The 25,817-nt window shown below is 36.0% G+C and overlaps 1 protein-coding gene across 1 annotated transcript in view; it reads left to right on the forward strand.

Moving 5' to 3' along the window:
* Positions 1-25,178, forward strand: part of LOC116811854 (protocadherin-11 Y-linked) — a 53,114-nt gene extending 27,936 nt beyond the window's left edge. Inside the window, 2 exon segments of the mRNA XM_058441717.1 lie at positions 19,008-21,500; positions 25,109-25,178. Coding sequence (XP_058297700.1) covers positions 19,008-21,500; positions 25,109-25,153 — 2,538 coding nt within the window. The 3' untranslated portion in view covers positions 25,154-25,178.
* The last annotated feature ends 639 nt before the right edge of the window (positions 25,179-25,817 follow it).

Here is a 25,817-nt window from a genome sequence, read left to right on the forward strand (position 1 = left end):
AAAGTGCTGGGATTACAGGTGTGAGCCACTGCGCCCGGCCTCAGTCATTAGATTTTAAAGCTCCAAAATAATCTCTTTTGACTCCATGTCTTACATCCAGGGCACACTAATGCAAAAGGTGGGCTCTCAAGGACTTGGGCAGCTCCACCCCTCTCTGTTTGCAGGGTGCAACCCGTGTGGCTGCTCTCATGGGTTGATGATGAGTACTTGTGGTTTTTCCAGGTGTAGGATGCAAGCTGTCAATGGATCTACCATTCTGGGGTCTAGAGGACAGTGGCCCTCTTCTCACAGCTCCACTAGATAGTGCACCAGTGGGGATTCTTTGTGGAGGCTCCCACCCCACATTTCCCTTCTGCTGTGCCCTTGCAGAGGTTCTCCATGAGTGCTCTGCCCCTGTAGCACACTTCTGCCTAGACATCCAGTTGTTTCCCTACATCCTCTGAAATCTTGGTGGAGGTTCCCAAACCTCAGTTCTTGACTTCTGTTCACCCTCATGCCCAACACCACATATAAGCCACCAAGGCTTGGGGCTTCCACCCTCTGAAGCGACAGCCTGAGCTCTACATCAGACACTTTTAGCCATGGCTGGGATGTAGGTCATCAAGTCCCCAAACTGCACAAAGCAGCAAGGCCCTGGTCCCAGCTCATGAAACAATTATTTTTTCTCCTAGACCTCCCAGCTTGTGATGGGAGAGGCTGCCATGAAGTCTGCTGACACGTCCTGGAGTCATTTTCCCGTTGTCTTCTCGAGTGATATTTGGCTCTTTGTTGCTTATGCAAACTTTTGCAGTCAGCTTGAATTTCTCCTCAGAAAATGGGTTTCTCTTTTCGATCACATTGTCAGGCTGCAATTTTTCCAAACTTTTATGCTCTGTCTTCCTTTTAAACATGAATTCCATAAGTTCCAAACCATATTGTAGTGAATACATAACACTGAATGCTTTTGACAATACCCAAGTCATTTCTTGAACGCTTTGCTGCTTAGAAATTTCTTCTGCCAGATACCCTAAATCATCTCTCTCAAATTCAAAGTTCCACAAATCTCTAGGCCAGGGACAAAATGCCACCAGTCTCTTCACTAAAACATAGCAAGAGTCACCTTTGCTCCAGTTCCCAACAAGTTCCTCATCTCCATCTGAGACCACCTCAGCCTGGACTTTATTGTCCATTTCACTATCAACGTTTTGGTCAAAGCCGTTCAACAAGTCTCTAGGAAGTTCCAAACTTTCCCACATCTTCTTGTTTACTTAGGATCCCTCTAAACTGTTCCAGTCTCTGCCTGTTACTCAGTTGCAAAGTCATTTCCAAATTTTGGGGTATTTTTACAGCAGCACCCCACTCTACCAGTACCAGTTTACTGTATCAGTCCATTCTCACATGGCTAGTACAGACATACCTGAGACTGGGTAATTTATAAGGAAAAAGAGGTTTAATGAACCCACAGTTTACAACAACAGTGTAAAAGCATTTCTATTTCTCCACAGCCTGGCCAGAATCTGTATTTTGTGGACATTTTAATAATCGTCATTCTGACTGTCCTGAGATAGTATCTCATTATGATTTTGGTTTACATTTCTCTAGTGATCAGTGATGTTGAGCTTTTTTTCCATATGTTTGTTGGTCGCATGTATATCTTCTTTTGAGAATTGTCTGTTCATGTCCTTTGCCCACTTTTTAATGTTTTTTTTCTTGTAAATTTGTGTAAGTTCCTTACAGATTCTTTATATGAGACCTTTATCATAGGGATAGATTGCAAAAATTTTCTCCCATTCTGTAGGTTGTTTGCTCACTCTGATGATTGTCTCTTTTGCTGTGCAGAAGATCTTTAGTTTAATTAGATCCCATTTGTCAATTTTTCCTTTTGTTGCAGTTGCATTGGACATTTTCATCATGATATCTTTGCCCTTGCCTATGTCCTGAATGGTATTGCCTAGATTTTCTTCTAGCGTTTTTATAGTTTTGGGCTTTACATTTAATTCATTCATCTATCTTGAGTTAATTTTGGTATAAGGTATAAGGAAGGGGTCCAATTTCAATTTTCTGCATATGGTTAGCCAGTTCTCCCAGCTAGCCAGTTACATTTATTAAAAAAGGAACGCTTTCCCCATTGCTTGTTTTTTTTTTTTTTTTTCAGATTTGTCAAAGATCAGATGGTTATAGGTGTGCAGTCTTATTTCTGAGTTCTCTATTCTGTTGCATTTGTCTATGTGTCTGTTTTTGTAGCAGTACCATGCTATTTTGGTTACTGTAGCCTTGTAGTATAGTTTGATGTCAGGTAGTGTGATGCCTCCAGCTTTGTTGTTTTTGCTTAGAATTGTCTTGGGTATATAGTCTCTTTTTTGATTCTATATGAATTTTAAAATAGTTTTCTTCTAATTATGTGAAGAATGTCAATGGTAGTTTAATGGGAATAGCATCTATAAATTACTTTGGGCAGTGTGGGCATTTTGACAATATTGACTCTTCCTATCCATGAGCATGGTATGGTATATTTCTCCATTTGTTTGTGTCCTCTTTGATTTCCTTGAGCAGTCATTTGTAGTTCTTCCTGAAGAGGTCCTTCATTTCCCTTGTTAGCTGAATTCCTAGGTATTTGATTCTCTTTGTAGCAATTTTGAATTGGAGTTCATTCATGATTTGGCTTATCTGTTGTTGGTGTTTAGGGATGCTTGTGATTTTTCCACACTGATTTTGTATCCTGAGACTTTGCTAAAGTTGCTTATTAGCTTAAGAAGCTTTTGGGCTGAGACAATGGGGTTTTCTAGATTTAGGATCATTTCATCTGCAAAGACAATTTGACTTCCTCTGTTCCTCTTTGAGTATGCTTTATTTCTTTCTCTTGCCTGATTGTCCTGGCCAGAACTTCCAATACTATGTTGAATAGGAGTGGTGAGAGAGGGCATCCTTGTCTTTTGCCGGTTTTCAAGGGAGATGCTTCCAGCTTTTGCCCATTCAATATGATATTGGCTATGGGTTTGTCATAAATGGCTCTTATTATTTTGAGATATGTTTCTTTGATAGCTAGTTCATTGACAGTTTTTAACATGAAGCATTGTTGAATTTTATTGAAGGTCTTTTCTGTGTCTATTTAGATAAGCATGAGGTTTCTGTCTTTAGTTCTGCTTATGTGATGAATTATGTTTATTTATTTGTGTATGTTGAACCAGCCTTGCATATTGAGGATAAAGCTGACTTGTTCATGGTGGATAAGCTTTTTGATTTGCTGCTGGACTCAGTTTGCCAGTATTTTATTCAGGATTTTTGTATTGATGTTCATTAAGGATATTGGCCTGAAGTTTCATTATTTATTTATTTTTTTTGGTTGTATCTCTGTGAGATTTTGTTATAAGAATGATGCTGGCCTCATAAAATGAATTAGGGAGGAGTCCCTCCTTTTCAGTTGTTTGGAACAGTTTCAGAAGAAATGGTATCAGCTCCTCTTTGTACCTCTGGTAGAATTCAGCTGTAAATCCATCTGATCCTGGGCTTTGTTTCTTTGGTAAGCTATTTATTACTCCTTCAATTTCATAATTCATTATTGGTCTCTTCAGGGATTCAATTTCTTCCTGGTTCAGTTTTGGGAGGGTGTATGTTTCCAAGAATATCAATTTCTTCTAGATTTTCTAGTTTATTTGCATAGAGGTGTTTATAGTATTCTCTGATGGTTGTTTGTGTTTCTGTGGGTAGATGGTGATATCCCCTTTATCATTTCAGATTGTATCTGTCCTAGAGAGATCAGAGTTCTGTCCATAAACCCCTGACTGGAGTTGCTGATATTCCTGTAGGGAGGCCTTGCCCAGCGAACAGGGATAGATCCAGGTCCCACCCAAAGAAGCAATCTGGCCACAGTCTGTCACAGCCACTGTGCTGCACTGTGGAGAATTCCTCCCAGTCGAAACCTTCCAGTCTGTCAGGGCCTGGCAGCAGAAAATGGCTGTTTGGAGACACAGGGATGGCTGCTGCACCTCCCCCCAGGAACTTGGTCATCTTAGTTAGTCTCCAGTCTGCTACTGCTGGGTGCAACCCGAACAGCTGCTGAGATTCTGCACAGTTCTGTGCTTGGGACCCAAAGCCCTGGTGGCATAAGCTCACAAAGGGATCTCCTAATCCCTGAGTTGCACAGATCGGTTGAAAAAGCATGATTTCCCGAGCAGGGTAGCACAATAACCCCCTCCCTTGGCTGAGGGTAGGAACTCCCCTGGCCCTGTGCAACTAGCAGATGGGCCATCACTCCACCCTGCTTTTCTCTCTCGATGGGTTGCATCAACCACCTAGTCAGTCCCAATGTGAGAACCTGGATACCTTAGTTGATGGTGCAGGATGCACTAGCTTTTTTTGTTCTTCTTGGTGAGAGCTGCCAACCACACTGCATCTAATCAGCTTTCTTGGCACCACCGCCACTCATCTTGGCCCCGCCAACACCCAGTTTTCTTTTTTTGATGTGTGTTAGTCTGGTTTTGGTATCTGGGTAATGTTGGTCTCATAGAATGAGTTTGGAAATATTCTCTCCTTCTCTATTTTTTGCAATAGTTTCAGTAGGATTGGTATTAGTTCTTGTTTGAATGTTTGGTAGTATTCAGCAGTAAAGCTATCGGGTCCCAGCCTTTTCTTTACTGAGAGGCTTTTTTATTACAGCTTTGATCTCATTACTAGTTATTGGCCTGTTCAGGATTTGAATTTCTTCCTGGTGAAATCTTGATTGGTTCTATGTGTCTAGGAATTTGTCTATTTTCTTCTAGGTTTTCCAATTTATTGGCATATAGTTGCTGATAGTAGCCGCTAATGAGCCTTTGCATTTCTGCAGTGTCAGTTGTAAAGTCTCATTTTTTCATTTCTGATTTTATTTATTTATATCTTCTCTCCTTTTTCTTAGTTCATCTGGCGAACAGTTTGTCAATTTTGTTTAACTATTTTAAAAAGCTGTTTTTTGTTTCTTCAACAATCTTTTTTCATTTTCTTCATTTCAATTTCATTTTATTCTACTCTAATCTTTATTATTTATTTCCTTCTACTAATTTTGTGTTTGGCTTGTTCTTGCTTTTCTACTTATTCAAGATGAATTGTTAGATTCTTTACTTGAAGGCTTTCCTCTTTTTTGATGTAGGCACTAATAGCTATAAAATTCCCTCTTGGTACTGCTTTTGCTCTACCCCATAGGTTTTGGTATGCTGTGTTTTCTTTATTATTTGTTTCAAGAAACTTTTCAATTTACCTCTTAATTTCTTTATTGACTCACTGATCATTAAGCAGCATATTATTTAATTTCCATGTATTTGTATCGTTTCCAAAATTCCTCTCTTTATTGATTTCTAGTTTTATTCTATTGTGCTTAGAGATGAGGCTTGATATTATTTCAATTTTTTGAATGTTTTAAGACTTGATTTGTGACTTAACATATGGTCTATTCTTGAGAACGATCCATGTGCTGAGGAAAAGAATGTGTATTCTACAGCCGTTGGATGTAATGTTCTGTAAATATCTATTAGATGCATGTGGTGTATAGTGCAGATTAAGTCTGATGTTTCTCTGTTGATTTTCTGTTGGGAAGATCTGTCCAGTGCTAAAAGTGGGGCATTGAAGTCTCTAGCTATTATCGTACTTGGGACAATCTCTCTTTAGCTCTAATAATATTTTCTTTATATATCCAGGAGCTCCAGTGTTGGGTGCATATATATATTTAAAATTGTTATATCCTCTGACTGAATTGAAACCTTTATCATTATATACTGACTTTCTTTCTCTCTTCTTAATTGCTTTTGTCTTGAAATTTACTCTGATATAAGTATAGCTACTCCTGCTCTTTTTTGTTTTCCATTGGCATGGAATATCTTTTTCTATTTTTTCATTTTCAGTCTATGTGTGTCTTCATAAGTGAAATGTGTTTCTCGTAAGCAACAGATCACTGATTCTCATTTTTTCATCCATTTAGCCATTCTTTGTCTTTTAATTGAAGATTTTAGTTCATTTACATTGAATAATATTGATAAGTAAGGATTTACTCCTGCCATTTTATTATTTGTTTCCTGGTTGTTTTGTGGTCTTCTCTTCCTTCTTTCTGTCCTTCCTGTCTTCCTCCAGTGAAGGAGATTTTCTCTGGTGATATGTTTTACTCTCTTGCTTGTCATTTTTTTGTGTTTTCATTTTATGTTTTTTGGTTTGAGGTTATTTTGAGGCTTGCAAATACCATCTTATAATGCAGTATTTTAAGCTGATAATAGCTTAACATTGTTTGCATAAACTGACCAACAATCAAAACAAAACTAATAAAAATTCTACACCTTAACTTGATCCCCAAGCTTTTCAACTTTTTGTTGCCATACTATGTCTTGAAAAGTGGTTGTAGTTATTACTTTTGATTGGTTCATTGTTTATTCTTTCTACTTAGGATAAGAGTAGTTTACACATTACAGTTACAGTGTTATAATATTCTATGTTTTTCTGTGTACTTGCTGTTACCAGTGACTTTTGTACCTCCAGGTGATTACTTATTGCTCATTAATGTCTTTTTCTTTGTGTTTGAAGTACTCCCTTTAGCATTTCTTGTAGGGCAGATCTCGTGTTGATGAAATCTCTCAGCTTTTGTCTGGGGAAATATTTATTTCTCCTTCGTGTTTGAAGGATATTTTCACCAGATGTACTATTTTGAGGTAAAAGTTTATTTTCCTTCAGCACTTTAAATATGTCATGCCACTCTCTTCTGATCTGTAAGATTTACACTGAGAAGCCTGCTTCCAGATGTATTGGAGCTCCATTGTGTGTGTGTGTGTGTATGTGTGTGTGTGTGTGTGTGTGTGTGTGTGTGTATTTTCCCTCTCTTGCTGTCTTTAGGATCCTTTCTATATCATTGATCTTTAGGAGTTTAATTATTAATTACCTGAAGTAGTCTTTGCATTAAATCTTCTTGGTGTAAAACTTCCTTTTACTTTGATATTGATATATTTTTCTAGGTTTGGAAAGTTCTCTGTTATTATTCTTTTGAAAAACTTTCTACCCCTATCTCTTTCTCTACCTCCTCTTTAAGGCCAGTCACTCTTAGATTTGCCCTTTTGAGGCTACTAATATTTCTTAGATCCTGTGGGCATGCTTCGTTGTTTTTTATTCTTTGTTCTTTTGTCTCCTCTGTGTATTTTCAAATACCCTGTCTTCAAGCTCACTAACTTTTTATTTTGCTAGATTCATTCTGCCATTAAAAGACTCTGACACATTCTTCGGTGTATCTATTGCATTATTTAACTTCAGAATTTCTGCTTCATTCTTTTTAGTTATTTCAATCTCTTTGTTAAATTTCTCTGATAGAATTTTGAATTCCTTCTCCACATTATCTTGAATTTCTTTGAGTTTCTTCAACACAGCTATTTTGAGCTCTGTTTGAAAGGTTACATATCTCTGTTTATCTAGGGTTTGTCCTGAGTGACTTATTTAGTTCATTTGGTGCGATCACGTTTTCCTGGATGGTGTTAGTGCTAATAGATGTTATTCATTGTTTAGGCATTGAAGAGTTAGGTATTTATTGTACTCTTCACTGTCTGGAATTATTTATACCCATCCTTTTTGGGAATGCTTTCCAGGTATTTGAAAGGGCTTTGGTATTGTGATCTAAGCTGTATGTGCTTTAGGGTACACTCCAAGCCTACTAACACTGTGGTTCTTGCAGACTCACAGAGGTACCACCTCAGTGGTTTGGACAAGATCCAAGGGAATTCTCTGTATTACCAGGCAGAGACTGTTGTTCTGTTCCCTTATTTTTCTCAAGCAGAGTCCTTCTCTGTTCTGAGCCACCTAAGGTTGGGGATTTGGTAACACAAGCACCACGGTGGCTTTCACCACTATGACTGCACCTGGTCAGACCTAAAGCCAGCTCAGCACTGGGTCTCACCCTTGTTCAAGGACCTGTGACTCTACAGTCAGCCAGTGGCAAAGCCAGCCAGGTCTGTCTTTCATTTCAGGGTAACAAGGTCTCTCTGGGACCAGGGGGGTACAGAGTTGCCATCTGGAAGTGAGGGACTACAGTCAAAAACCTTAGAAGTCTACCTGGTGTTCTATTGTACTGCAGCTGAGCTGGCACTCAAACCACAACATGCAATCCTTCCCTTGCTTCCCTCTACTTTCCAAAGGCAGAGAAGCCTCATCCTGTAGCCACTGCCACCCCAGGCCACAAGGAGTCCTGCCAAACTACTGCTGATATTCCCTTAAGACCCAAAGGCTCTTAAGTCAGCTTGTGGTGATTGCTGCCTGGCATGGGACTCACCCTTCAGGATAATGGGCTCCCCTCTGTTCCAGCACAGGTCCAGAAATCCTACCCAAGGATCGTGTCCTGGAATTGAGGACCCCAAAAGCCCACTTGGTGCTCTGCTCCCCTGTTGCCATGCTGGTACCTGAAGCCAGCTGTCTAGAAATGTCATCTGGGAGCTAGGGCCTGGAATGGGGGCCTCATGACTCTATCCAGTGCCTTATCCTGCTGTGGCTGAGCTGGTATCCAGGACGTAAAAGAGAGACCTCCTCACTCTTCCCTCTCCTTTCCCTAAGTGGAAGAAAGGTGTCTCTTTTGGAGCCATGAACTGTGCAGCCTTGGGTTAGGGGACAGGGGATGCTTCCCCAGCTGATGTCTCAGTATGCTGCATGCCACCCTAGTCCACTGTCCTATGCCCAGTTCTGCCTTAGGCCTTGCCTAAGAGTTGTAGTCCTTATGGTCTAGGCTGCCTTTTAAGTTTACTTAGAGACCTAGAGCACTTTGGCCCTTGGTGGCAAGGTTTGTGAGAATTCAAATTTGGACCACTTGGATCAGTGGTTCCCCACCGGATAGGGCTGGTTTAAATGCTCCCTCTGTGGGTGATTGTCAGCTGCGTTTGGTCTGGTATTTCTTTCTGCTCTAACAGAACAGCACTGAGTTCAATGGCTCACAATTGCTGTATTCTTCCTCCCCCAGTGCCCAGAGAAGCTCTCTGTACCATGAGGCCACTGCAGCAGTGGGGGAGGAGAAGTGGCTTCGGTGATTCAACTTTTTTTTTTCTTTTAATCTCTTCAGTGCCTTTTTTGGGTTATGAGGTTCAAACTACGTACTATGAGTGCTCACCTGATTTTTTCATTCCTATGAAGGTGTTTTTTCTTTGTAGATAGATGTTAAATTTGTGTCCTTGTGGGGAGGATGATCAATGGAACCTTCTATTCTGCCATCTTGCTCTGTCTTTCATTACAGTATTTTTTTCTTTTAGTATTGTGGCATATGAAAAAATATTTCTGACCAACTACCCATAATCATTTTTATCTAAACTGCTATCAGTCATTAAAAATGTCTGTGTTTCATTGAGCAAAATTGGGACCAGTGTCTTTAAGCTTGTCACTTGCTGGGTCTGTAAAGAATTGGTTAATTGGGTATGAATGGAAATTTTAGTTATTCGAATGACTTATATAGTTGCTGAATGTTGTGCCATAAAATGCTGGTTCTGACTTTCAATACATCATTTTAATTAATTTTGGTGTAATTTCATACATGTTATTAATCTCTGGATGGAGGTCAGAGATTATATTGTATTGATGCCCTGATTAAAGCATGTTATATTCACTGCACTTGAAGAAAAAAACACTAGTAGTACAAAAATATCATTGTTTCTCTTAATTCAACTTGATCCCAAACATAACTTAAATCACTCCTAGCTTCGTTGCTATGGGGCATAGTATCTTCACTAGAAGTATTAAATACTTCTAGTAAATTTGAGTAGGTAAAGACTCCCTAAATATATAAACAGTAGTTATGCTTACAGAAAATTGGTGGCATTTTTCCTATCAATGAGTTATTTTAAGATGAGTCAGAGGTAATGAAGAGTCAGAAATCATCTCAGAAGACATGGTACTTTCTTCTAAAACAGAGTCAGAAACTATTAGGACAAATGGCAATGAATTCTGCCTCCCCCTAAATTAAAGCAGGAAAGTATGAGTCAGAGGTAAGGCCCTTTTAACATCTCCAGATATATGCCATGGTGTCAGGGCCAACTGGATAGACCTTCTAAATGGACTTACCTGAAGCTTTCTTTAGCCCCTCTGTGCATGGCCCCGCATTTTCTGCTCTAAACTTTTCTCTTTTTACTTCAATTATCACTTATCCCAGATACATATCACAACTATCCCATACTCCCCATTCCTTGACTAGTCTTACCTCCAACAAAGAAGTATATGCATTTTAGTTAAAATCCAGATTTATAAAAAAAAGACACATCTATGATTCCCAGTCCTTCGCCTCCACTGGGAAAAATTTTTTTTGATCTGTTTGAAATGTTCAAGGGAAAAAAGACTCAAGTTTGCTGCCTCTCCCATGCCATCCTTCAGCTTCCCAGCCCTGCCTGTGGAGGTTTGATTCTACTTGGGCTACATCCTACTTCTCAAAAACCAGGTCACTGAGAAATCTGGGACTTTCATTCATATATGTGTCCAATGTTTTAGTGACCAAAAATAGCAACAACAACAAAAAATCTACCACAAGATTCTGTCATTCACCCACTGTAGCATTAATGACTTCCAATTATTCACCAAGGACTTGATTAGAATGAGCCATCTCTTGACTAGTTACTGCCAATTTGAAACTATTTGCACTAAAGAGCAAAAGATATGAACTATTCTTACAATGCTTACCCATTTCCAAAAGAATGTGATCCACAGACAAATTTGTCATTTACCAAACTTCTCTCACCAAAATTTGCCACCATCTTTATTATGATGTCCATTTAATCAATAGTCAGAGGCCATGGGACACAGAAGAAATGGCCTTCTCATGTGATATAGAAACTGAAATCTTCTTTTGGAGAAAAGCAGATTTCTGGACTTTGATGATAGTAGATCCAAAAGAAACTGGTTGAGATCTTTTAGCAATTTAGAAGGTAGAACCAATCAGAGTTAGAAGCACTCAAGAAGCCCTGAGACTTAAAAGATAAAACACCTTCATATGATCTTAAATTTTTAGCACTATTTTCCCTTCTTGAAGTTGTATTATTACTGACTTCCTTTACCTGAGGTTTTCTCTGACATACAATGAACCAGAAGCAACTTTAGTTTTATTTTCCTGATATTATTAAGCAGTTAGGTTTACAGCAGTGTCTATTAGTGAAAGATCATATTTTCATTTTTGATTGCTGATTTTTTTAAAGTTTAACCTAATCACGAATTTTCATTAAAATTTACCATTAGATCGTTACCCTGCTTCTTTAAAATGATAGTTCAGATAAAGTACACCTGCAACATAAAAAGCTTTTGGACTTTCCTTAGAATGTTCTTAAAGGACCTTTTTACAAGAAATTTTTAAGAAAATCTTCTAAGAAATGTAAAATACTTTCCACCAGCTATTGAAGAATAGTAATGGTGAATTTTATTTTGAGAATCTGACTCAATTTATACATAGAAATAATAGCACTCAACATTTATTCATATTCTTAAATTGGCAAGTTAAAATTGTATTTGATTATGTACTCTTAAAATTTTAGATGGTATTTCTTTGGTTTCTTTTTTCAATAAACATTACTCTTAGGGGTGGGACTTTTGAAGGGAGCAGGGAAGAAATCTTTTTAGCAGTAGCTCAATATTCTGGGATCAGAAAGCACAGTAGTTTTTGTTTTGATTTTGCTCTTTTTGGGCAGTAATTACCTGATGAGTTTCTCATACTGAGAGCTCTCCAGAGTACAGAGTTCTTGCCAGCATCAAGAGGACTTCCTTTTGAGAAGTAACCATATTTCAGTGAAAAAGGTCATTGAACTAAAAACTAAGAGACTTGGCTTTCAAATCGAGTTCTGCAATAAACCAGCTGTGTGATCACGGGCAAGTCACCTAACCTTACTGTGTCTTAGTGTCCTTTTCATAAGAGGAGAAGTAAGGCTAGATGTTATCTGAAGTCTGTTCTAGTACTAGTATTCAGTGGTTGAATATACTATATTTTTGTTATGAATGCAGCTCATCTAACTTAAGCACAAGAGAGCAGCTGCTAAAAAGAGCTGATTAGCAACAATTAGGAGTGGCATTTCATTTGTATTGCGTATCTTCCCAATTAAAAGCATTTAGTGATTAAAATTACATGCTTGAAATACTGTCTTTAAAAGGAAATATTTTCAAATAAATGAAATCTCTGGGTCAAGGCCAATTTGTATTTTAAACATTTGCATAATATTAAAGAGTTTTGCTGTAGTATAAGGCATGCTTAGCCATTGCAGGTTTTAGAAACTGAAGCGAGACAGAGATAGAGTCAAAGAGCGAGATAGAGAATGCAAGTGCACGTGTGAGCACAAGCAAATGAAACAAGTAAAAAAGAGAATTCTGAATTATTATGCATGCTAGTAAAAAATGATTGGTTCCTCCTAGGATGTTTACAGAATTAATCAGATTATGTCTTGTGTTTCATTTCTATACTTCACATTAAGTCATATGTTTAAGATTTTCCTTTATTTCTGAAAGCCAAAAGCTGACTTTTCAAAAACAAGGGAAGAATAGACTAAAAAAAATGGAGAGCTGAAAAATAGATTTGCTTCACTGTTCTCATGGATATAACAACCCTGATGTCTTCAATTAGATCTCCTTTGTTCCAGCTTAAAACATTGTGAATTTAAATTAACACTTTAAGACATTTCAATCTGAGTGCATATTCCAAATAACATAATAAAATCATTTGATTGTTCTCTCAGATGGAGAAACCAGAGTAGTGATAGTGAACACAAGGCCAGAAAAAATGAAATGGTATTTATTATATATTTTTTATAAAAACAAACTTGGGGGAAGTACACATTAAAACAGAACTTAGTACAAAAATTCTATCATTTTCAAGAAACTTCCTGAGTGCCTACTCTTTTGTCAAAAGGGAAAAACAAAGATTGTTCTTAATTTTGAAATCTGACAAAATAGAGAAAAAAAAATCAATGACAGAAATTCCTATTCTTTGGACTAACATTAAAAAAAAAGAACCACATGCTATGAATAGTACTGTTCTACAAAATAGGTTTTGCTAAGTCCTAGTGGGAAAAAAAATACATGTATAATATCTTAAACCTTGTATGTGGCTTTATCAAAATTAACAGTACTATTATTAATATTTTAATGTAAACTTCCAAAGAGAGATAGTGTTTTCTTACCCAAAGAGAGCTGGTGTTTTACCCATCACTCTCCTTTCCTTAGTATGACTTTAAAGTAGCGAGGGACTTGGTGACATTAGGGTTATCGGCAGATATGTGAGTAACGGCTTCGGACATTTTATTGTAATCCATTTTTTATTGTATTTCCCTTGACAAGGCTACAAATGAATTCTGAAATAAATGTTCTAGAAGTAGTGCATAGACTCTAAAAGGCACCACAGTATTGAACATATAAGCAACAGTTGCTTTTCCCCCTAATAGTTTTAGACAGCCTATAGCAAACCAAGAATTTTTAGTGGAATGAAAGTGAATTTATGATAATACTTATTATATCTGTATTGAGAATATTCAATGTGTATTAAAGTATTTCCTTAATGTTTTCTAAAACAGCCATTTTATTGTAGTGTTACCCATTTGAATCTATGTTCTTGCATTCCTGTGGCCCAAAGATGTATCAGTAATACTAAGAGAAAAGTGAAAAAAAAATTAAATATCAGGTTAGTTATTGATAAATCAAGCAGTGGTGAAAGTCAGAAATAAATTTTGAGTCTTTCCACCAGCATTCCTCGATCTAAAGAGTAAATGGCTTTTAATCAGTTTTAGAACTAGATCTCTTTGGAACTATTTTTAGTACTTACTGGCACTGTATGCATTTTCTGGGCAACTGTACCAGATTTATAGCTCTAAAAGTGCTGTGTTATTTATTGCCTTCCAATAGGCAATGAAGTGGTGTCTTGCACATGCATGTGTCAAAAATGTTAAAGTTTTCTCCAGTTGTCTCCTTAATTCTTTCCCAGGACAATAGACAAAATATATAGCTCTCTATTTGGCAATGAATATCCTTTATCAATTTTTTAAAAGAAAAAAAAACCTCTTGCAAGTTTCACATCCAACATCAACTTTCTCTTTTTTGATTTTACAAATCTCCACAAAGAATTTAAGACTCAGAAGGGCTTTATCTTGCTTATTTCAGCAGTTTTTGTCTTGGGTTTGCAATCCTAAAGCTTATTTTTGAATTTAGGAAGAAATATCTCTCACAAATGAAGGTTATTAGGATGAGGTTATTAGAAAGTCCATAAATTTTTCATGACCTCAACCTGAATTGGCACTTTTGTATACTAGAGATCAATGCCATTTCAGATATCAGAATCCAAAAATCAACATATCATGTGTAAATGATTCTTGCATGCAGTTCTTATATATTATTTTCTTCCCTGATTTTTGTTTTCTTTGTTGATCGCACGTATCTGTGTTTGACAGATGTAGGGTTTTGTATTTTTTCAATAATGCACTGGCTACATACCACACTTAGTATTTGTCATAATTTATTCTGAAAATCAAGTTTTACAACTAGGTTGTAAAATTTTACTAGCAATTGACACTTTGGCTTTTATTACATTTTTGAACAGAAAAGTAGTTGTTTCAGGAAATAATTTTGAAATTGTTTTCTGGACAGTTTTATTAAAATAAAAGACAAAAAAAAAACCCAAGTCGACAATCATAGAGTATTCCTCTGCCTATACAGACTGAGAATTAAGAACAACCAAATTCTGCTCTTCTTTTCTCTTTTAAAATAAGAGCCACTACTTTAATTCATGCATTTATTTATCTAACAAATGTTTTCTCAATGTGTTCACATATGCCAGGTGCTATACCTTTAGAGATTATACATTTAAACAAAGCTTCATGCCATATTACCCTACACTCACACTAGTATATGAAGGCATACCTAGAGATATACACAGAGAGAGTTTGCCCCTATACACAAAAATAAATAATTTTAAGTGGATTTGGAATTCAGGGTAGTGCAGGTCAATTCTTCCAAACTTTTAACTTTTTTGTATATAAGGATGTGTCTATGCTAAAGATAGGGAGATGATGAATTAAGGAGCCATACGTTTTATCTTCTTTTTCATTTTTCTCACTGTCCTCCTGTCATGGTCAAACATATGGCAAAAGGCTTCAGTTTTTTAATTGCTCATGTGAATGTGAGCTCAGTTGAACTAACTACATTTGGGGTAGGACTGATGTTGGATTCATGTGTTAGTCATTCTTTATTCCTGAAGGAGATTGAACAGAAAACAGCCTTGGAATCATCATTCAGTAATAATAGTAAGCTCATGTTGGCAGTATACTTTGACATCAACTTAGATATCTCACCAAAATTTTGTTGAAAATTATTTATGTCTTAACCTGTGGGCAACTCCTGTTCAAATTCCGTGGATAATATTAAGTTTAAATATGTTTGCTCAGCAAGTCTTTGTAGAACTCTAAAAATCTGGAAAAATGGGGGTTATGCATGCAATCACCTGGCTAATCATAGATTTTTTTAAAGAAAAATATGATGTCTTAGGATAGTACAGTTCAATAGAATTTGTGCAATAATGAAAATGTTCTACATCTGCAGTGTCCAACATAGTAGCTACTGGCCACATGGAGCTGTTGAGAACTTAAAATATGGCTAGTGCAAGTAGGAACTGATTTTTTAAATTAATCTAATTCAGTTAATTTAAATCTAAATTTAAATGCTCCCTTGGGGCTAGTTACCATCATATTGAACAGAGTAGTTGTGGAAGACAGAAGAGAGCAATGGTGACATTATCCATTAACTAATATGTACATTTCATTATCACCTTGAGAATTAGAAAAATATATTTTTAAGATTATTGCCATTTCACATAAAGTAATTAAAAGACAGTGAGTATGCTGATCTTGGATTTTTCATCTGACACAAGCTTGCCTTAATTTGCTTTGGAAAGCAAAGGCCAACTCAAAATTCAGACAAACACATAAAACTAAAAACTAAATATATAAACAAGAAATGCACAAACATAAATACATAAATTTTAAAATTAAAACTTAGATATTTGTTTTCCCAGATGTATTGTATTCATAAATTGGATAATTTGGAACATTTTACTTGTTCTTTTTGTACTATATTATCTTTGTTTCTGTTTATGCAACCTCTAATAATAACTTACAATTTCCCCATATAGCTCTTATTAAAAATGTAGTTATTCTCTTAATGTAAATCCGTTAATGCCAATACCATCATTAAATCCATAGTTATTGATTTTTCTTTCACCTTAACTAGAACTTACCTTTTATCACATTAGTAAAATATGTTTAGTCACCACCATAACCTTGGCATCTAGGAGAATGCTCTCACCATATTAGCCACTCAGTATCGGAATGTCAAGGATTAAAAGAATAGTATTAAGTGCCATGGATTTTATGAAGTACAATTTAGAAACTATTTTTTTCTACCCATAAATAGACATTTTGGACTTGAACCTTCCTAAAAACCTTTTGGAATATCATTACAAAAATTAAATTATCATTAATCACTAAGTTAGTTTAGATCAAATTATAATAGTATGTTATGGTATTTACTTACATTCAATGTTGTCATGAAATTCTATTTTTTCTTAAAATATGCAGTATATCAAATAATAGATTTTGCTTGCTAATTTTCAACTATAAATACATATAACATGAAAGTGTTTTTCTTACTATATAATCAAGGAAAAGCCAGGTTGATTATTGCTCTATCTGAGTAAAATAGGAATAGAATGCTCACGTTTATTGTATGAATTAAAAACAAAATAACCAATATACTTTGGTTGGCTCACGTGAAATTTTTTTTAAATCACGTTGGAACAAACTAATGATTTTAATTAGTATTTCTGAAATGCCATCTTAAATTTTGTAATAAACATCTAATTCATCCACAAAGATATATTATGACACTGCATTTGAATAAAAGTATAAGTGAATCTCAGCACCCCCCCAAAATCTGAAATTTTGCAGAAATATCTTCAAGTAATTCATAAGAGGAAAAAATGAGATGCATTTGGATATTGTATAAGACTATATATAGGCAATTATAAGACAGGTAAATTTTTTAAAGATAATGTGATTGAAATATATTTATAAACTGATCATATATTCTAGCAGTCTCTGAAAACCTGGTATTATTTATTAGGTTCTAATTTTTAGGATCTCGTTTTAGACAGTGGTATGACAAAACTATAACCTCAGATCTTATCCTGTTCTTTTATGACACAGCACATAAATGAGAGATCAATAACCAATCCATGCCACGTGTCCAGAACATGTACGTTAAAAATGTAGTAGAGAATTAAAAATTATTTAGATGTACATATGTGTATGTGTGTGTGTATATATATATCTATTCATAAATCACCCATGAATAGGAATCTTAAAGTCCTCCTCTGATCTTTTCTTCATACCCTCCAGTACCTTTTTATCTCATTCATCTCTGTCATAATGCTGCAAGTAACACTGGACAGGAATCCTCCTCTCTCATTTCTCCTCGGTGAGCTGGCAAGATCACTACGTTTGTGTGTAGGGATCATCTTATTGTAGTTCAGGGAGGGGATTTTTTTTTTTTTTTTTTTTTTTGAGACGAGTCTCACTCTGTCGCCCAGGCTGGAGTGCAGTGGCGCCATCTTGGCTCACTGCAAGCTCTACCTCCCGGATTCATGCCATTCTCCTGCCTCAGCCTCCTGAGCAGCTGGGACCACAGGCGCCCGCCACCACGCCCGGCTAATTTATTTTGTATTTTTTTAGTAGAGACGGGGTTTCCCCGTGTTAGCCATGATGGTCTCGATCTCCTGACCTCGTGATCCGCCCGCCTCGGCCTCCCAAAGTGCTGGAATTACAGGCGTGAGCCACCGCTCTCGGCCGAGGGGATTGTTTTTTAAATATTCCCGTACTGTGACTTCGTGGGCATGAATTGAAAATAGGTCCTATCCCAAGCTATCTTTTTCAATTTGAGGTTTTGACCTGTGAATTTTAGTTCATTGTGCTTGCATGTTAAAAAAAAAAAAAAAAGTAAGAAAATAACATTTTTGCGTTGTTAATGTCTGAGATAATTTCATTTTAACTGTGTGTTCCTATGGGAAATATTAAAATTCTGTGTATTTTATGCAAGTTTATATTTTAACCAGAGTTTGTGTATTTTTTTTCCATCTGCTAAAGGTTTTAGCTGTATTTATTAGGTATGATACTTATGATGTTGTCTTGGAGGAATATTTTTATTTTGGTGCTTACTTTGGTACTGAAAAAGCATCTTAGACAACTGAAATCTACAGTAAAAAATATTTTAATTCATTTGGAATAATCTTGGATAATTCGCTTACAGCTTCATTTATCTTGCAAAAATTCAGTGACAATCTTTTTAAAATTCTATATACTTTTTTCTTTTGAAAACTTAAATAGTTCGAAAACCAAACATTGTATGTTCTCACTGATATATGGGAGCTAAGTTATGAGGACGCAAAGGCATAAGAATGATACAATGGACATTGGGGACTTGGGGGAAACAGACGGAAGGTGGTGAGGGATAAAAAACTACAAATATGGTGCAGTGTATATTGCTCCAGTGATGGGTGCACCAAAATCTCACAAATCACCACTAAAGAATTTACTCATGTAACGAAATACCACCTGAACCCCAATAACTTATGGAAAAATGAATTAAAAAATTAATTAATTTTAAAAAACTGAAATAGCTCACATAATTTAAAAAAGCTTAAATAGCTCACATAAATGAGTTACATATATTACCATAAAATGCTACAATCTGAAGTCCCCAGAACATCTTCTAGCACAGTTCTCTAATTTTACAAATATCAAGAAAAGTAAAGTAACTTGCTTGTAGTCACAATATTTGTTACAGGCAGAGTTGAGACTTAGAGCTCAAGTCTTCTGGCACCTATTTCTGAACTGATCCCATTATTTTATGTGGCTTCAAGAAACTGAAAATTGTTCTAATTAGATAAGCAACATAAGTTAAATTATATTTTATTATTCATATTAATATTAATATATTAATTTATATTAACATAAGTTAATTCTGTTTCATTGCATGTTTTCCAGGGTCAAAACATTTTTGGCCTCGATATCATTGAAACACCAGAAGGAGACAAAATGCCACAACTGATTGTTCAAAAGGAGTTAGATAGGGAAGAGAAGGATACCTACGTAATGAAAGTAAAGGTTGAAGATGGTGGCTTTCCTCAAAGATCCAGTACTGCTATTTTGCAAGTAAGTGTTACTGATACAAATGACAACGACCCAGTCTTTAAGGAGACAGAGATTGAAGTCAGTATACCAGAAAATGCTCCTGTAGGCACTTCAGTGACACAGCTCCATGCTACAGATGCTGACATAGGTGAAAATGCCAAGATCCACTTCTCTTTCAGCAATCTAGTCTCCAACATTGCCAGGAGATTATTTCACCTTAATGCCACCACTGGACTTATCACAATCAAAGAACCACTGGATAGGGAAGAAACACCAAACCACAAGTTACTGGTTTTGGCAAGTGATGGTGGATTGATGCCAGCAAGAGCAATGGTGCTGGTAAATGTTACAGATGTCAATGATAATGTCCCATCCATTGACATAAGATACATTGTCAATCCAATCAATGACACAGTTGTTCTTTCAGAAAATATTCCACTCAACACCAAAATTGCTCTCATAACTGTGACGGATAAGGATGCGGACCATAATGGCAGGGTGACATGCTTCACAGATCATGAAATTCCTTTCAGATTAAGGCCAGTATTCAGTAATCAGTTCCTTCTGGAGACTGCAGCATATCTTGACTATGAGTCCACAAAAGAATATGCCATTAAATTACTGGCTGCAGATGCTGGCAAACCTCCTTTGAATCAGTCAGCAATGCTCTTCATCAAAGTGAAAGATGAAAACGACAATGCTCCAGTTTTCACCCAGTCTTTCGTAACTGTTTCTATTCCTGAGAATAACTCTCCTGGCATCCAGTTGACGAAAGTAAGTGCAACGGATGCAGACAGTGGGCCTAATGCTGAGATCAATTACCTGCTAGGCCCTGATGCTCCACCTGAATTCAGCCTGGATCGTCGTACAGGCATGCTGACTGTAGTGAAGAAACTAGATAGAGAAAAAGAGGATAAATATTTATTCACAATTCTGGCAAAAGATAACGGGGTGCCACCCTTAACCAGCAATGTCACAGTCTTTGTAAGCATTATTGATCAGAATGACAATAGCCCAGTTTTCACTCACAATGAATACAACTTCTATGTCCCAGAAAACCTTCCAAGACATGGTACAGTAGGACTAATCACTGTAACTGATCCTGATTATGGAGACAATTCTGCAGTTACGCTCTCCATTTTAGATGAGAATGATGACTTCACCATTGATTCACAAACTGGTGTCATCCGACCAAATATTTCATTTGATAGAGAAAAACAAGAATCTTACACTTTCTATGTAAAGGCTGAGGATGGTGGTAGAGTATCACGTTCTTCAAGTGCCAAAGTAACCATAAATGTGGTTGATGTCAATGACAACAAACCAGTTTTCATTGTCCCTCCTTCCAACTACTCTTACGAATTGGTTCTACCATCCACTAATCCAGGCACAGTGGTCTTTCAGGTAATTGCTGTTGACAATGACACTGGCATGAATGCAGAGGTTCGTTACAGCATTGTAGGAGGAAACACAAGAGATCTGTTTGCAATAGACCAAGAAACAGGCAACGTAACAGTGACTGAGAAATGTGATGTTACAGACCTTGGTTTACACAGAGTGTTGGTCAAAGCTAATGACTTAGGACAACCTGATTCTCTCTTCAGTGTTGTAATTGTCAATCTGTTCGTGAATGAGTCACTGACCAATGCTACACTGATTAATGAACTGGTGCGCAAAAGCACTGAAGCACCAGTGACCCCAAATACTGAGATAGCTGATGCATCCTCACCAACTAGTGACTATGTCAAGATCCTGGTTGCAGTTGTTGCTGGCACCATAACTGTCGTTGTAGTTATTTTCATCACTGCTGTAGTAAGATGTCGCCAGGCACCACACCTTAAGGCTGCTCAGAAAAACAAGCAGAATTCTGAATGGGCTACTCCAAACCCAGAAAACAGGCAGATGATAATGATGAAGAAAAAGAAAAAGAAGAAGAAGCATTCCCCTAAGAACCTGATGCTTAACTTTGTCACTATTGAAGAAACTAAGGCAGATGATGTTGACAGTGATGGAAACAGAGTCACACTAGACCTTCCTATTGATCTAGAAGAGCAAACCATGGGAAAGTACAATTGGGTAACTACACCTACTACTTTCAAGCCTGACAGTCCTGATTTGGCCCGACACTACAAATCTGCCTCTCCACAGCCTGCCTTCCAGATTCAGCCTGAAACTCCTCTGAATTCGAAGCACCACATCATCCAAGAACTGCCTCTCGATAACACCTTCGTGGCCTGTGATTCTATCTCCAAGTGTTCCTCAAGCAGTTCAGATCCCTACAGCGTTTCTGACTGTGGCTATCCAGTGACGACCTTCGAGGTACCTGTGTCTGTACACACCAGACCGGTAGGTATCCAAGTTTCTAACACAACTTTCTAACTATTTTATTATTAGTATTTTCAGTTGATGTAGAACTTTACAAAATCTATTGATTTCAAAGAGGGATCAAAACAATCATATTCTACAGATGTACCCAATAGATATATGGATTCATTTAAATTTCGTAGAAGATGAGAACAAAATAACTACTGATTTAGGAAAATTGGATGCAGAATAATAATTATAGTAGGGGCAATTTTGTCTGTAGATGGCAGTATGACAATTCTTGCTAGAGAATATATTGAAAAAAACTTCAACACAAAGGGTTGTAGCACTGTCCTCAGTACCATTGTGTGCATGAGGATCAGAATAGTCTGGGCTAGATACATCACAGTAAAGCTTTTCAGAATCTGATAAATAGCTCTAAATACTAATGATGTTGAGAATCCTAGCTTCACTTGGGAAAATCTGTGGCTGTTCACAGAAATTCAGCACCAAGATATCTCCCCCATACTCTACCAGGCCTTAAGGTCCTCACAAAGAAAAGTGTCATTTTCAGATTAGGAACTCAAAATTATTTTGGTGCATCAAATCTACAGTCACACAATATAACAAGAATGGTATTAGAAAAATGAAAGCCTACTCATTCTCATCTTTAAGCCAGAGAATGAAATATATATGAGGGCTCTACTTTAGATAGCTATTTAAATATTTGCATATTTATGCAAGGTATTTTGAGCCCTTCAGAAGGCATTCTTAAAAGATAATCACTTTTGGAAAATAAAATGTTTGCTTTCTCTAATGGGCGCAAAGAAAAATGTGGGCATGTTAAGACCCAAGAAATCTATGCACAATAACTTAAAACCCAATACATTTATGAAAGCAAGAGTTTATCCAGTGCCTTTTATCAGTGTTCCATGAAGAAATGAATACAAATTTATCCAGAAACTCTTAAATGTGAAATGATTTAAATATAATTATTCCCTTTAAAAACACAAGCAATGGAATTTACCCACATTTTTTTCTCAAAGTCATGCTACATGTTGAGTTTATTATTTTGTCTGTGTTAACTCAAAACAGTATTAATCTTAGTTTCAGGGAATAAAGTCTTTTGAACACCTATTCAGGCTTAACAAAATAGTAGCAATGTGAAAATCAAAACTGATTTTCTTTCACCAAAAGTTTGAGATATTAAAGAAGTCTACTACATTCAAGATAACTGCAAATAATTTACCATAACTTTGGAAATGGGTTTAAGAATGGAGGTAATTCAAGCATAAGCACAGTTATTTAATACGATAACATTAAACTTTCTCTCTGAATCACACAGTGAACGTAAGGTACTAATTCAGATGTGGGTGCATTTTTGTTACAATAGGTACACAATTAAATGCTGTTTCAAAAGGTAAACTAGAACCCTAGTGTCTGTATAGAGAGCTTCTGTTAGACTTTAAAAGAATTTACGCTGCAGTTGTTATTGCTACAGTTCAGATGAATCCCATATTTTACATAGTTAGTGGATCTGGGATGGGCAACAAACGTAATAGATGTCGAACATCTCCACAGGGTGTGTTTTTGTTTGTATTTAACCATTAAAAAGGGCACTCTCATTTTCAAATTCTTATTGCTATTCTGCTTATTGGATAAGTTTCTCAACATAAAAGTATCTTTTATGACTAACACTACATGATTTGGGTATAATAACATTTTTTCCTGGGTTTAATTTGTGACTTTCTTTAAGAAGTGTACAAAGAGTGGGTTTGTGAATTACATATGTAGATCATCATTTTTAATAGATTGAATGAAGTTAATTAATAGAGCAAGTTCTGGTTTCAGTGCTTTTTGAAGGCACAGAGATATTTTATGAGCTAGACTAATTTTACTTGAGTTTATGAACATATAGTAAGGAGGGCATGGATGAAGAACAAAAAATTGAAGTATTTTTCAAATATCCTCACCTTTTTGTTTTTTTAAAAATATTTTGTAATCCTAAAAAGTCAATAAAAATTTCCATGATGCATTTTATATTATACAACTAAGAGACATTTTCCGAGTCATAAGAATTAGGCAAAATACAAAAAAGTAAATGCTAATGAGAATCAGTTATTGGTTGTTATTAGGTTTTTATTAACTGAAAGGACTATCTTAGAATCATTGAATTAGCAGATGACTTATTTATTTCACAGCTTAAAAGTAAATATATATTTCGTCATTGGTTCACAGTTGTTTGATATTTGTTACTAAATATCTTCAAGACATGAATTAGTGAACTTAGGCAGACTAATATGATACTAAAAATAATTTGAATCTTTACATTTTGTGCTACATTTGCAATGTTCTTTACCTTTTCTATATGCTCTTCAATTTGTGTTTAATGTTAGGGTGTTCGCTGATGTTGCAGAATGCTAGCAAAATAAGTGGGCACTGAAAAAGAAATTATGTATTTAAAAATTCAAAGGCAGTAGGTGTCTTCTTTTTAAAGAAATATCATACAAAATGGGAGAAGTGACAGCCAATACAATACAAATTCATTGTTCCTTAAGGAAATACTTAGAGTGGAATAAAATATTACTGTTAGCAGAAGGCAGAATTATTCCAATTTATTTTAAACAGTGAGAAATGCATTTTCAAAATGAGGGTTTGGGGAATATTTACATTTACTTCATTACTCATCTGAATAGAAACAAGAAAGTGGAAAATAAAATGTTCTAATAGACTGTAAGAGACAAGGGAATTCATCTGAAATTTTATGTTTTAAAAAGGGAATCAAATACTTTCTAGTTCTCATAATTTCTCATTCTCCTTGATCATTCTATAGGTTGTTTTTCTGACTTGGATGTTCTGAAAATACATGGAGCATTTATTAGATAGGAGTACATATATTGCATAAAGCCATCTATACCTGGGGAATATAATGGTCTTCTTTGGCATAAGTTTCTACATGTATTATGGAAGGCATTTTTGTATACATTATAGTAGAAATTTTAAAAACATGAAATTTGAGAGGATGAGGCTACACATTATCTTCTATTAACGCCTTTCAAAGCAAGCAGATAGCAATTGGTTGTTATGACACTAGAGAAACCATAAGTATAAATAATTATTTTAAAATGACTTTTGATCAATGTCATATAAAAGAGATAAACTGCCAAAACCAAGTCTTGCTTAATACAATTCACCCATTAAATATTGTGAAGACTATACATTTAAAAAAAATAGAGAGGAGAATAAAAATGAAAGTAGAATTTTTTGAAGGTCTTCCAGTCACTGTCTAAGACGAGTATTTGGGGTACATCATTTTCCAAAAAACAAACAAACAAAAAACCTTACAAATTTCTGTGATTTGAGTTGGAATAGTCTTTCAGTTTCAGAAATGAGGTGAATGAATGGTGAAAACTTTAGACAGTTCTAATTCATGCATGAAACCATCCTGTAGATATGATACATGGATTTGAAATGATAATTGCAGTCTGAGCTTGGGATAGGATTGGTATTCGCTATTGTAAAATTCAGTAACTTTGACTCTGCATTTATATTTTGGTAATGCGAATTTTAACCATGAAGCATGCTTGGCAAATGAAACTCCTAGAACACAACCATCTGATTTTGATAACGTGTTATTTTTCTTGTCCTAGACTGATTCCAGGACATCAACTATTGAAATCTGCAGTGAGATATAACTTTCTAGGAACAACAAAATTCCATTCCCCTTCCAAAAAATTTCAGTGATTGTGATTTCAAAATTAGGCTAAGATCATTAATTTTGTAATCTAGATTTCCTATTATAAAAGCAAGCAAAACAAAAAATCATCTTAAAAATGATGTCCTAGTGAACCTTGTGCTTTCTTTAGCTGTAATCTGGCAATGGAAATTTAAAATTTATGGAAGAGACAGTGCAGTGCAATAACAGAGTACTCTCATGCTGTTTCTCTGTTTGCTCTGAATCAACAGCTGTGATGTAATATAAGGCTGTCTTGGGGTATACACTTATGGTTAATATATCAGTCATGAAACATGCAATTACTTGCCCTGTCTGATTGTTGAATAATTAAAACATTATCTCCGGGAATTTGGAAGTGAGCTGAACTAGCCAAGCTACTCTCTGAAAGGTATCCAGGGCAAGAGACTTTTTTAAGACCCCAAACAAACAAAAAACAAAACCGAAACACTCTGGTTCAGTGTTTTGAAAATATTTACTAACGTAATATTGCTGAGAAAATAATTTTTATTACCCACCACTCTGCTTAAAAGTTGAATGGGCTGGGCGTGGTGGCTCACGCCTGTAATCCCAGCACTTTGGGAGGCCGAGCCGGGCGGATCACGAGGTCAGGAGATCAAGACCAT

This window comes from Hylobates moloch, unplaced genomic scaffold (genome assembly GCF_009828535.3).
Source record: "Hylobates moloch isolate HMO894 unplaced genomic scaffold, HMol_V3 SCAFFOLD_7, whole genome shotgun sequence".
NCBI lineage: Eukaryota > Metazoa > Chordata > Mammalia > Primates > Hylobatidae > Hylobates > Hylobates moloch.